We start from the raw sequence: 14,160 nt of genomic DNA, 5'->3' as shown, positions 1-14,160 counted from the left end.
CATTCAAACCTGAGAAAAAGAAGTGATTCCTTTAGTAGCTCCTGTCCAATACAATGGCGGTAGGGCTGGTCCTAGGACCTACCAACCGTTCTCATACCAAACAAAACGTGAACTATGTAAAACCCAATTGAAATTTGGGAGACATAGTGAAATCTTTAAAAGCATAATGAAGGCTACATTAACATCCCTTGAATTTGTTCCTACCGATCTCCTAGATCTTTTCCAGTGCTTGCTTACCCAGTCAGAGTTTGATCTATGGGAAGGCTCCTGGAAGAGATCTTTAAGGGATCTCTTGGAGGAACTTAAACAAAACCCACAGGATGCCAAAGATTTAGAAAATAATCCCCTCAGTTATGAACATCTGTGCGGCGAGGGGGATTGGTCTAAGCCCGAGGATCAAGCTCGGGTGTTGTCAAAATCCATTCAAGATAAGATTTCAAAAGCTGCAGGTAAAGCTTTTAACCAGTTACCAACCGTTGAATCTAAAGGTAGTTTTCTTGATATTAAACAATCTCCTTCAGAAAGTTTCTTGCAGTTTGTCGACCGACTTCGTGCACAGGTTGAAAGACAAGTTCAGGACCCCAAGACACAAGTAGAGATGGTGAAAGAGCTGGCACAGAGGAATGCCAATGAGGTCTGCAGCAGGGTGCTCCTAGGACTGCCTCTCAACCCTCCACCTACACTGGCAGACATGATGGAAGCATGTACCAGGAAAGCGGAACTGTTCGCTACACGAGAGACGTGGTCAAAACCTGCAATCCCAGAGACTGTGGCACCTGTTTCTCCAGAAGTCATGAGGACACAGATGTCACCAGAGCAGCTTCAACACATCATCTGCTTCATATGCAAAAAACCTGGACACTTTGCCCAAAATTGCCCACAAAACCAGCAACAAAAGACACCATTTACTCCAAAAAACCAGGACACCAGCGCGGCTCCCCTGCCCCGCGCTACGACATAAATTCAGCAGGCTTCCCTGAGGGGAAAACCTCCCCCAGAGCAGAAAAAGGGGAGGCAGGGAAGCGGAATGCGGGGAAACTAAATAACAGTGTACAGGATAAAATCTGTCAGCCTCACAAGCGTTTCAAGCTTGTGACCACCAAAGCTTTTGTTTTTAGGTCTACCCAGTGGACGGTCATTAGAGTGGACCTGCCAGAGGACTTGCCGGACTTGACAAAAGATCGCCCGAGACTGGACAGTGAGTACTGGACAGTGAGCACACACACCCATGGAGATTGAGGTGGCTCCCATGACCATCAAGGGGGACATACCTAATCTCATTCTTCTAGCGCACTGTCCACAGCCACCCTTCCATTTGGCCAAGGGGCAAATCATTGCCCAGGCCATTCCTGTTCCTGCAGAAATATCAGTAGATGACAAGGCCCCAGGTGTATACTGGGCAGAAGTGGTTGGTGAGGACAAACCCATTATGGGATGCAACCTGATGTGTGGAGAAGAACATCTCCACGTGGAAGGGCTGCTAGACACAGGGGCAGATGTAACAATCATACCTGAAAGGTTGTGGCCGTCACATTGGGATTTGCAGCCCGTGGCTGGTAGAATCCAAGGTGTAGGAGGAGTCACATTAGCAAAGATATCAAAAAGCATCGTGCAAATTGAGGGACCGTACGGAAGATTGGCCAGTGTCCGCCCATTTGTCACTGACTATAAAGCTCCCTTGTGGGGTAGAGACACCATGTCGCAATGGGGGGTCAAATTGGTCATCCCTAAAAGCCCCCAGGATTTTTAGAAGCGGCCACTGTGGAGCGCCCTGCCCACAAGTTAACATGGCTGGATAATAATCCTGTCTGGGTACATCAGTGGCCACTCAGTAAGGAAAAGCTGAAGGCACTCGAGGAGCTTGTGAAAGAACAATTAGATAAAGGGCACATTGAAGAGACAACTAGCCTGTGGAATTCCCCTGTCTTCGTAATAAAAAAGCCGGGGAAGGATAAGTGGCGGCTCCTCCATGATCTAAGAGAAATAAACAAGGTTATTGAAGACATGGGGTCTCTACAACCAGGGATGCCCTCCCCAACCATGCTCCCCCAAAATTGGAAATTGGTTGTCATAGACATAAAGGACTGTTTCTTCCATATTCCCCTACACCCGGAAGATGCACCACGGTTTGCCTTCTCGGTTCCTACCATCAATCGAGAAGCCCCAATGAAGCGCTACCACTGGAAAGTATTGCCTCAAGGCATGAAATGCTCTCCTTCCATCTGCCAGCGGTACGTGGCTTCATTGCTGTCCCCAGTGCGCGCTCAAAAAAGGAAGGCAATCATCCTACATTACATGGATGATGTGCTTGTGTGTGCCCCCGATGACATAATACTCCAAGACACACTTGACCTAGTGGTTAATGTTTTAACCTCTGCTGGATTCCAACTGCAGGAAAGCAAGGTTCAGAGGATGCCACCTTGGAAGTACCTGGGCCTGGACATCACTGCGCGGACCGTTGTTCCGCAGAAATTGGAAATCATGAATGATCCCAAAACTCTAGCAGATCTCCATTCCCTGTGTGGGTCTTTGAACTGGGTCAGGCCTTGGCTAGGCCTCACCAACGAGGACCTAGCTCCCCTTCTCAATTTACTGAAAGGGGAGAGAGACCTGGCTTCTCCCAGGGAACTGACCCCAGAGGCAAAAACCGCTCTCCAAAAGGTGCAGAAAGCTTTGGCTGAGAGGCAGGCTCATCGTTATCGGCCCGAGCTGCCTTTCAAATTCATTGTTTTAGGGAAGTTACCACACATACACGGGTTAATATTCCAGTGGTCTGAGGGGCAGAGTGATTCGCTTCTAATCATAGAGTGGGTTTTTCTCTCCCTTCAGCGATCCAAAACCATCACACAGCCACAGGAGCTGATAGCTCAGCTGATCCAGAAGGCCAGGGTAAGATTGTGTGAGCTGGCCGGTTGTGACTTTCAGTGTATTCACCTTCCAGTTAAACTTTCTAAGGAGGGAAGGAACTCTCCTGAGAGGTTCACCAAGGAGATGCTCGAGAACCTGCTCCAGAGCAATGCCAGTCTCCAGTTGTCTCTGGACAGCTACAGTGGACAGGTATCTGTCCACGCCCCGTCACACAAGCTGTTCAACGAGGAATTCCACCTCATAGCTCCTGAGATAAGGAGTCGCAGGCCTCTCAAGGCGCTTACAGTGTTCACGGATGCGTCCGGGGCCTCCCACAAGTCGGTGATGACTTGGAGAAATCCACAGACCCAGAATTGGGAAGCTGATGTTGACGTTGTGGAAGGGTCGCCCCAGATCGCTGAACTGGCTGCTGTTGTGGGAGCCTTTGAGAAGTTCTCGGAGCCAATTAATTTGGTTACCGACTCAGCATATGTGGCAGGAGTAGTGTCCAGGGCTGAGCAGGCAGTTCTCAAAGACATCGAGAATGAACAGCTCTTCAGATTGCTCTCAAAACTAATTTATTTGATTTTGCAGCGGGAGCATCCGTTCTTTGTGATGCACGTGAGGTCACACACCGATTTGCCAGGTGAGATCGCAGAAGGTAATAGCAAAGCAGATTCCCTTTCAGCTCCAGCAGGAATGGCACGCCTTCCGGACATCTTTCAACAGGCAAAGCTAAGTCACCAGCAATATCATCAAAACATTCCAGGTCTAATCCGCCAATTCCAATTAACACGGAGTCAGGCTCGAGCCATTGTGGCCACCTGTCCCAATTGCCAGCTTCAGGCAGTCCCATCACTGGGTGTTGGGGTTAACCCCCGAGGCCTTGGGAGCTGTGAAGTGTGGCAGACTGATCACACACATTCCCAGTTTTGGTCGCATGAAATATGTACATGTCAGCATAGACACATACTCAGGTGCGGTTTATGCCTCTGCCCACATAGGGGAAAGGGCTGCACATGCCAAACAGCATTTAGTGCAAGCCTTTTCAGTATTGGGGATCTCTAGGGAGATCAAAACTGACAATGGCCCAGCGTATGCCTCCAAGGAGTTCCTAGAGTTTGTCCAGCAGTGGGGAGTGGAGCATAAGACAGGCATCCCCCACTCCCCCACAGGTCAAGCTGTGATCGAGCGTGCCCACCATACGCTCAAACAAGTTCTGGCTCGGCAGGGCAGTTCTGCAGTGTGGATGACTCCACAGCAAAAGCTCTGCAAAGCGCTTTTTACAATCAACTTTTTAAACTGTTCATTTGAAAACATGAATCCTCCAGTAGTACGTCATTTCAATAATAACAATCGGTTCAAGTTGTCACAGCGTCCACCAGTTCTTATTAAGGACCCAGAAACCTGGGAAGTCAAGGGTCCTTATGAGCTCGTCACCTGGGGGCGTGGTTACGCATGTGTGTCCACCCCCTCAGGCCCCCGATGGATACCCCAAAAGTGGGTAAAACCTTTCATTCCCAAAAATCCAGCTCCAGCAGACACCGAGGAGAAACAAGCAGCTGTCGCCTCAAAGAGAAGACGCCGCCGGAAAGAGAAAGAAATTTCCTAAAAGAACTGGCTGCATTCCGGTAGACCCATGAACTTAAGGACACTCTTGAAAAATAAATGTATTTTTTTTCCTTCGTAGAAGAAGAGAATCTACCTCCCACCTATCCTCGCGATGAACCCTGTCCAAGTTGTCATCCTGCTGGACTGTTCAATGATTGGGGACTCTCGGGGTGGTGGACTTCTATAATTAGGTCAATTCTGTTGTTTTGTTAGGTTTTTTTTTTCTTTTTTAACAGAAAAGGGTGAGGTGTTGTGATGCACTATATAGGTATTTAGATGTTCTGCACTGGGTGAACTTTTCCCATGGTACCCCCTGGTAAGGTGACTTGTCCCTTGAAGCCCCTCCCTTCGCCCCTCCTCACTGTGTCCCCTTGGCTGTGGCCTTCCGTCCCCGCCTCCCATTCCGTGGGTATAAATGTCCCTTGAGTTTGGAGTTCTCTCTTTTTCTTCACCTGGAAACCCTACGATCCAGATGTCCCCTTCCAGCTAATAAACAGGACATCAGAACCATGTGGAGAAAGAGCGCTTCTCGTCCTTTACTTCATCCATGTAGGATCCGTGCGGGCTTAAATCCTAAGCTAGCCGGAGGGATTTACAGCCCGAAACCCACGGGTTCCTTCAACTGCACTCTTCTGATGTCTCCTAGTTTCTTTCTTATATGTCTCCAAATTTTTTAAAGAAAGACCAGACCATTACCATTTTCTCTTCTTATCAGCAGTGTAGAAAATCATGTGTAATGATTGTCATTACTACAAATACTTCATGTTACAAATACAGATTTTTTGTTAGCATTTCCATTTCTTGTTAGCATACAAACTAGGCCAAGAGCAGCTCCTGCGGAGATCTGCACAACAGCCATTGGAATGTGTCTTGTGACATCAAGATGGACTCCTTGCTTACCACACCTTTGCTCTGCCCAGGTGCTTCCCAACAGCATCTCCTCCTCTTCTATATCCGGAAGAAAAAGCTGAAGGTACTACCTACCTACCTACCTTTCTGCTGACAGATCATTCTGCTGGCATAGTAGAAACTGTATACACACACATCAAATTAACCCCAGTAAAAGCCTACCCAAGCTCATTTAATCCATCCCCATTAGCTTGTTGTACTGAAGCCAAAGCAGAGGCCCTAGAATGACAAACAGCCATCAGACACTAACACTGGTCATTGAAATAGAGCACTGAGAGATGATAAAGGATTCCTCTTGCTTTAAGGGGAAAAAAAAAAATTCAACCCTCAGAAATTTGACAATGTAGGACATCTGCTATGTCCTAGGAAAGTAACCACTCCACCTCCCCAGCCTCCTGCAGCACGTGGTCCAGGGCGAGAGACCAAGAACTTGGAACTGGCAATTCACACTTCTCACAAAAGGCCAAGATTTTGATCTGGGGGAGAGGCAGAGAACAGAAGTCCCCCCTCAGCTCTGGTTCACCCCTGGGTGAACCACCCAGGATGGCAGCCAGCACTGGGGGGCATGGCGTCCACGGTTTGGGAATGCGCGCTTGAAGCTCATCCAGGGCACAATTGCTCCGGACCAATGCTTTGCATGTGGAGGGATTATAACAGGCAATGCTCACTGTTAAAGACAGTTAATCTTCTAAAATTTTGCTCTAAGGTTTGAAACTAGCCTAGCTACTTCTAAACACACCCCTTCATAGAAATGCCTAGTTCCTGATTTAAATTATAAAGACATGTATAAAAATTGCGGAATTATGGATTTTAAAGTGTGAAACTTTTTTGTCTGTCATAGGACAGGATTTGGTGTGTTAGTGCTCCCTTTCCCAGTTTCAGCAACTCACTTCTTTGAGGAGTCCTGCAAGACTTCCATGCACCTCATCTCCATGTTAGTATGTGATGTAAGATATTAGATTTTCCACCTTCTTTTCTGTTAATCTCAGAAGTGGGACTATTGGAACTTATGGAAAAGTTTGACTTCTGATAAGATGTCGGAACTCAGAATGTCCCACAGACATTCTCGGACGTTCCAGACCCAGGTCAAAAGCATCTGAGACCCTGGCATGCAGCCAGAGACCCCTGTGGCTTTGAATCTGACCCATGGAACAGTTTACCAACTTTGCAGGAAGAACAAGAAGTCACAAAAGTTTAGATATTGTAGTAGAAGTAGTCACGAAGTAAAGGGTAGGATTTCTGAGTGCTGTACAGGGGGGTTTTAAGCCTTGTACGCAGGGGTCCAAGTTTTGTACATGGGGGTCAGGAGATCTAAGATGGAGGGACTTGGGTGTGCCCTGTCCTCTTTCTTTCTCCTTCCTAGCCTCCATGTCTTTGGTGATGTTGGCACTCACAGATTGGTTTAGAGTAGAAAGTCACCATTCAATATAGATAGTAGGTATTGGAGAAAAAGTATAAACATGTAGTACGTAATATATGATATAAAAGATGGCACCAGCCCCCTGGGAGGGCAGTGTGCCTTTGTCTGAGCTGCTGAACGGGCCACAGCAGTTCAGGGAGAAGAATCTTTTAGATAACCAACAATAAACAACCTTGAGAACAGACAACAGAAGACTACTGAGTCTTTCTTCGAAGGCATGGGTTGGAGGAGGGACTTTTCCATCTTTCGGGGTCATCCCAATCCGGGGGTGAAACCCCACAATAAGAGGAAAAAGGTCAGAAAAACATTTGTGAAGGGAACACAATTTCTCTGTAAGGACAGAAAATTCTTATTGCATTAATAATGACTAAGTCATGAGGACAGAGATAAGACATTGTCAAGTTAGATACTCAGAAAAGGTAAAATGCAGAAGTGACCTAGTGTTAATGAAAACGGCAGTAATCCCATTTTTATGTTTTTGCCAGCCCAAATTTTCATGGCTTGTGTTGTGATAATTGCAATTAATGTAATTTACTTTGTAAGAGGCAAATTATTCATAAAGAACATGGTACGTTCAGCTCATTGTAAATATTTTTGCATATTCAATGTCAGGTCACATCTAGCTGCCTCCTGAGCGTTAATGCAGCCTGCACTGTATTGCAAAAGCAAGCCATTCAAAATAAATTACTTGAGATTTTTAATGTATCCTGTTTTCCTGTAGACAATGAAAGTCATGTGAGGAATAGAAATGAACTGGAATGCATGACACTAAAGTTGCAGCTATGCTATGTTAACAGTGTTGTTAAAACCCAGTGAGCTGGGTCTCTAGCCTGCAGATTTTAACAAGCAATCTTTGTGGCACTGAGTTACAGAGAAAGATGTGGCTTCCTTTTAAGTAATGATTTCCTCCTTTACCTTCCACATGCTCCTGGAGTTGAGATTGAAGTAAGTTCTTTCCCTTTGTTTGTGTTTGACCCACCTATATTTTGTCAGTAACACAGGAGAGCTGGAGCCTGCTGAGGGAACTGCAGTGCCAGTCACCCACCTGCATGGCTGCTGGAGCCAAAGGTGGTTTGCCCACGTGGATGTTCCACAAGATGCCTTAGGGAGAGACTCAGGATTACTTCAGAGTCACATGAAATAACTGCATACATTTTTTTTGCAAGCTCATAGTTGATGACAACATCAACATTATCAACTACCATCTCCTTTAAGTCTTAAAAGGAAAGTGGCAACTGCTGCCAGCATGCTCTGTCCCAGCACTGACTGGAGCAGGGTGCCCTGGGAACATGCCGTCATACCTATGAACACTCAGGAAGGCTCATACGCGTGGCAGGCAATGGGATGCACATGCAATACAATGCAAGCTGTGCATCCTACGCAGAATAAAGGGTTTCTGCACATGGTAGGAGGGTGAGGTGCCTGGAAACAGCAGTGCCAAAAGCTGAGGAGTCTGTAGCTTTGAGCACCACAGCTGAGGATCACCATTTTTTTGAATGCAGAGAGAATTTGGCTACATGCATCTTTTCAACAGGATCACAGAGCTGGAAAGCTGGAAAGCTCCTCTGGAGTTTGTCTGGGCCAATCCCTGTGCAGAGCAGGGCAGTTGAGTGCCTTGGGCACTTTTAGCCCCACTGCTGAAAGTCCTCTGTTGTCTGCCTTTTCTTGTACTTTGATCCTTCTTTCCACTTTCACACTGCCTCCTTCCCCTGTTGTCAGCACAAATACCACTGCGGCTGCCTGCTGAACTGAATGATGAATGTACCCAAGTTCAAACTACACTTCACCATATGTAAGCAATTTTAAATCATATCGTGTCTCTGATGTGGCTCAAGGCAACTGCACCAGTGCTTATGCTGACAGGATAGGAGGGAGCCCAAGGCCAGGAAAGAGAAGTCAAGACAGGCTGGGCCAAATCTTTCTGCAGCGTGCCAAATGCTGCCATTCAAAATGCACACGCCGGAGTCACAATTTGAGGCTTCTTAATTTTATGCAAGTACTTACAACGATGCCACTTCAGACAGGGATACAGCTGTAGCAGTGTGAAACTGCCTTGCACTGGCATAGCTCCTGTTGCAGCCATACTGCCTGCAGGGCACTGTTTGAATCCAAATCCCCCCTTGACCATGGGACAGTTCACCTGGTGAACTGCCAGGCTCATCTCATACTCTACGGAGCGTGCAAGATGCCACCTGGGCAGTCTGAGCCCATAGAACCAATCTCAGTAACAACACACTTTTTCCAAATTTCCATGACTGCAAGACCTGGCCACCATGGAGAAGATCCCAGGAAGCATGGGAATGGCTGAGCACAGCACTGCTCCTCAGACACCTGTAATTATAATGGCTTTGGGAGAAACAGAGCTGTTTCAGAAGTGGTCTGAACTAAATGGAAAGAAGGAGCAGCTTGATCTCACAGCTCCTGTTTGGTAGAACAATGTTGTATGCGAGGATGGAGGAGAAGCACTTCAAATTAATCTCTTTGCAGCAAAGATACAGCTGCTATTGGTGATATTCAGGCCTTGTGACTCTCCAGGTCCAGGCCAGCATGCAAAACATCACATGAGATTTCTTTGGGTGTGAACAGGAGCACAGCTACCAAACACACACATGCTTAAACTCTCCCATAACAAGCAAGCCCTGGCAAGAAGTAAAGTACGTGAAATGCACTATTTCTCCGCATTTAATAGTGTTGGCACGAGAGTCAGGGAGTTTTCCACCTGCTGACCAAGCTGTTCTATGTATTACAAAGGATAAATAGTTGAAAAAATAACCTATACCAGGTAAAACTTTCCCCTGATATTTCCAGCCACTCCTAAACAGCCACAATAATCTATAAAGGCAAAACCCCCAGGCTTAATCATCATATCTTTCAAGCCTGAGGAAGGTAGCAGAGAACGGACTGAGTGAGAATGAATCTTCAGAGTTTCTGTGTGGCATCAGACAAGCTTTCAAACTCGTGTCCTGCTTACACCATAAAAACATAGCAACATAAAGTTAACAGCCCGTGTTTGGTGACCTCAGGCAGGGCGGACTTCTGGACTAACTACTCAACACAAAGCACCTTCCAAAAAATTCAGTACCTGGACATCCGGTAAGAAGATGGGGATTGGCCAAGCAACTCCTCAGAAAGATGACAAGAAAGTTTTACAGTTACTAATTTCTTGGGGGAAAAAAAATGCAAATTTCTTTGCAAAATTGACACATATTTACCTTCAATGACAGCAATATTTTTTTTAATTTCTTTTTAACTTACAATATATACCTATTAATTTGCATAGGAATTTACGTACAAAAAAGTTTATTTCATTTATTCCTTTAAGAACATATTTTAGTGCAGCAAGCTTTGCAATTTTTTCTGCAGAAAAAAAGTTCTACAAAATTGCCTTTTTAAGCAGAACTATAAGCTTGCACAGTTACTCCTACCTTTCTCCTACTTTCTTAAACACCAGCAATTAAGCACTTAGATGATGGTGATCACTGAGAGCAGGAAAAAACACTTTCTCATCTTATATAGAGCACACCATAGCATAAAAGGTAAAAGCTGTCTACAAATCATTACCTTACAGTTGCTGCTCCTTGACAAGGCAACTTTCATACTGATCCCCAAGGAATTTTACCCTGATGAACTACTTGCCAGATTCACTCAGAGACAAGTTTAGGCAGTGTGGAGTCAAAGGAGAGAATGAGGAATAAATATTTTGGCACAGAAACAAGTGCTTCTTAAAGGCAAAGTATCTTTTCTGTAATTACAATGTTGAACTTCGATTTGGAACAATTTTTTTCTTAATTGGCTACTTGAGCCTATGATATTTAGAAACCCTACACACTTCCATTTTTCTCAAGCAGTTATTCCTGTCTCTTAGACGATTTTGCTGAACTGTTCACGTGCAGTGACAAAACTCATTAAATGGAATTTTTGCTTGACAGCATGAGTTTATTCTAGAATTAGCTGTGCTCCTCTCAAAAACAGAAGCAAAAATAATTTAATAACTTTTCAACATTATAACCACCAGTTTCACAACGGATTATGTGGTTGCCTTCAGACCACAGTGAAACACATGCCCCTAGATTAGTGTTTAAATTCATAACTACGTATTCACAAGAGTTAGAAACCAGCACCAGTATTTCTACAGAGCACAGATGTAGTTAAAGGCAGGCTTGAGTCTGCATATGCTCACTGCTACTGCCTAAATTCTGTGTCCTTCAGTGTGCTCTGATTTATGTGGACTGTGACAAGTAATGCGCTACCAAAAATGCCCAAGTACCAGTGGGATACCAGGCTCCAAAAACTGACTCAGTAAACTGCAGTCAATTAGATCAGATTACAGTGGTCTCATCCTTACATGGCTAAGTAAATTAATATTTTCATTATGAAATCAGTACCCAAAGTCTCCACAGTGCAGGAGGCAATAGGGACCCCGTAACCAGCCTGGTTTTAAGAGCATACTCTTCTTCTTTCCTCTGGACTCCTGCATGGTAAATTGGAGAGCAGGAGGAATAAGGAAGTGCACAGACAGGAATTACCACACCACCTGCATTAATAAATTATGCTGAAGCATGTGTTAACTGTAACATTCAAGTATGTTTTATTAAGTGTTATAAAATATATACAATCTCAAAACACAGCATATTTTGCACACAGTTTGTCCCCTCATGGGTATCACTACAGCATTCAACAGATGACACACATCCTTATGAAATCAGCAGACCAGAAAGCTAGGAAAACCCAAAACTACTCTATTTCAGATTACAATCTCTTGAAAACCCCAGTGGTTAAGGCTACATTTCTGCTACCTGAGTTGATTTTGTTAAATTCACAATTTTTTGCATCTCCAGGAATGGGGTGAGGGAAGCAGAGAGGAGGGATGGTGCATGCTTTTCAAAACACAAAAGTAGTAAGAAAAATGTCAGGAGTGGCTTTGTAAACTTTGCATTAAAAATATGAAAAAGAAAAAATTTGGTACTTACAAAACTGAATACAGCCTACTTAAAAATCTTGAATCTAAAGTGAGATCAAGTAAAAAAACCCCAGCACTTCATTTCATAATGTACTTCAGTTTCACCATACTGGAAAGTCATGCAAAAACTGATGCCTGTTTCTTCATGTTTATACCACTGTTATGTCACCAATCTTGTGTGCGATGTCATACTACAAAAAGAAAGAATATCATTAATCTATAGCAACAAGAGGCTAGGTACTGTAACATACAGTAATTAAATGCACTATTTAGATCATCACCCAATTCGTGGTCATTCAGATTCGGATTTATACCAGTGTCTGACAGCAAAAAGGTGAAGTGGTGCAGCAGATGAAAACTTCATTTGTGAGTGGACTACAAATAACTGTATGTTAAACTTGACCGGAAATTTTCAGTATCTCATGGATTTCCCAGTGCATACCTACTGCACTGCACTTTTAAAGTACCTGTCAAAATCCACTAAATGCCTCTTTCCTAAGTTTCATACCAGTAACTTGCATCGTCAAAGAACCACACAGTTCTGTTGTTTAATGCCATGAACACTCAGTTTTCTCAAAGTGCCTCATCCCAACCTGCACACCTGCTCATTTCATCATTCCTTTAGAAATCAGTTCTAGTTCCTTGACTGTTGTTACAGACTTTTCTGGGGATAATGTTTTGTACAAAGATAATAATTCTTTGTTGCAGTTGCAGTTCTCTATCAGCTCTATATTCTTTGAGTTCATATTCCAAGACTGGTATTGTAAGAAAAATGATAAATCATCATTTTTGCCACATCTCCATGCTGCAAAATGCACTTTCTACATGCTGCCTTTACCTAAATGCTGGTGACAGTCACCAATATTAATTTTGCAAAAATGATAATACACCAGAAAACAACTCTTCCTAACTAATAATCCACAAATGTATATGGATGTATTGTGTTTACTGGAAACATCTCATTTTCTTACTGAATTTCAGCTTATTACAGGCCTTTGTATAATTACACCCATCCTCACAGATTTTTAGGACGTGCCCCAATGACACAATAATTTCTCCATAAGAGCAGTAATTAAAACAACTGACTCAGGCTATTTCTGCAACAGCTTACTTTCTTCCTTGCACACTGTCATATTGCAATTAGAATTACACATCAAATGGAATCTTCCAGTTGCATATGACAGTAAAAGGAATCAAGTGCCTTCCCAAAACTTTGCTTGGAAGAATAACTCAAAGCAGCACCAAGTTCTGCTTGGCTGGAAATCATGACCTTTGGCTTCTTTCTATTTCAGGCTATCACCTGGCATGAGAACCTGCTGTTCTCTGAACTTCATTCTGGCTATTGTCCACATAATTGTTCTTGTAGGGAATATTAAGAGACTCATTAATTGGGACTGAACACTGAGGCCAGAAATGTCCTTTCTGTATTCCTGTCTTTGCACCATGGATTGCATAATGCTTCTATATCCTGCCTCTTTCATTAATAGTTCTCAAGTTCATAATTAGCAAACATATGCCTTTTAAATAAAGTTTAGCTGCTCCACACATAGTTCATCCTATCACATTCTACTGGAAGAGCCTGAAGAAACAGTGCTCTTACATTCCAAAACATTTATAAACCCAGCTTTTCTCAGGGATAGGGCAGGAGTGCAAGCAGGGGTTCATGTAATGATGTCTCTCTATCAAGCTCCTCTTTGCTCCATTTCACGAACAAGTCAAGAGAAAATTAGCATACCCTGCTTATGGAGCAAATTCTGCTACGTGGCACACAGAGATGAGCTGGGACAGGGGAATAGTTCTTATACCCCTGTTGTTTGGAAAAGCAAATGTTTTTTAAATCTGATGCTTAAATGAGCTAGAAAGGCAAACACAATCTGTTCTCCCTTGCTGCACTGCCCTGATACTTTCAGTCTTGATTTTCTTTTCCTTTCCTTCTCATCCAAGCAAATCTCTAGCAATAAAAAAAAAGATTATTAAAATAAAGAAAAATGCAGTCTGGCAAGTGAACCTTAGCATGCAGCTAGAGGCTGTTTGTGCAGCTGTGATAAAAGAATAAATAAATAATCATAGTAAAAAAAATTGAAAACATCCACCCCCCAGTGTTGTAGCTTATAAACAAGATGTGCTAAGTCCTTTGGATCATGCAAGGAAAACTATCAGTTAATAAGAAACTACTGTCTGCCCAGCTACTTGCAATCATAACACCATTAAGTTTAAGCTGGAAAACCAGGGGCCAGTTTGAAATCCACTGTATAAATGTAGTTTAAAGTGCATAATGCCTAAAGCAGAGACAAGGAAAACTGGCTGGGAACAGAAAATATGATAGAAAGTGACAGTAAAAAGAACGATCCTCCATGAAAGCGCAATCAAAAGCAACATACCAGACTCAGAAAAAAAGAAAAACCTGCCTAAA

General features: G+C 43.8%; 1 protein-coding gene across 1 annotated transcript in view; it reads right to left on the bottom strand.

Annotated features, from left to right (window-relative positions):
• Positions 1 to 11,353: 11,353 nt before the first annotated feature.
• CXADR (CXADR Ig-like cell adhesion molecule) overlaps positions 11,354 to 14,160 on the bottom strand; it is a 32,825-nt gene continuing 30,018 nt past the window's right edge. Inside the window, exon 8 of the mRNA XM_038131966.1 lies at positions 11,354 to 11,938. Within this exon, the coding sequence (XP_037987894.1) occupies positions 11,897 to 11,938 (42 nt within the window). The 3' untranslated portion in view covers positions 11,354 to 11,896. The remainder of the gene's footprint in view (positions 11,939 to 14,160) is intronic.

The sequence above is a fragment of the Motacilla alba genome, chromosome 1 (assembly GCF_015832195.1).
Source record: "Motacilla alba alba isolate MOTALB_02 chromosome 1, Motacilla_alba_V1.0_pri, whole genome shotgun sequence".
NCBI lineage: Eukaryota > Metazoa > Chordata > Aves > Passeriformes > Motacillidae > Motacilla > Motacilla alba.
This window is presented reverse-complemented; position numbering and strand designations above follow the sequence as displayed.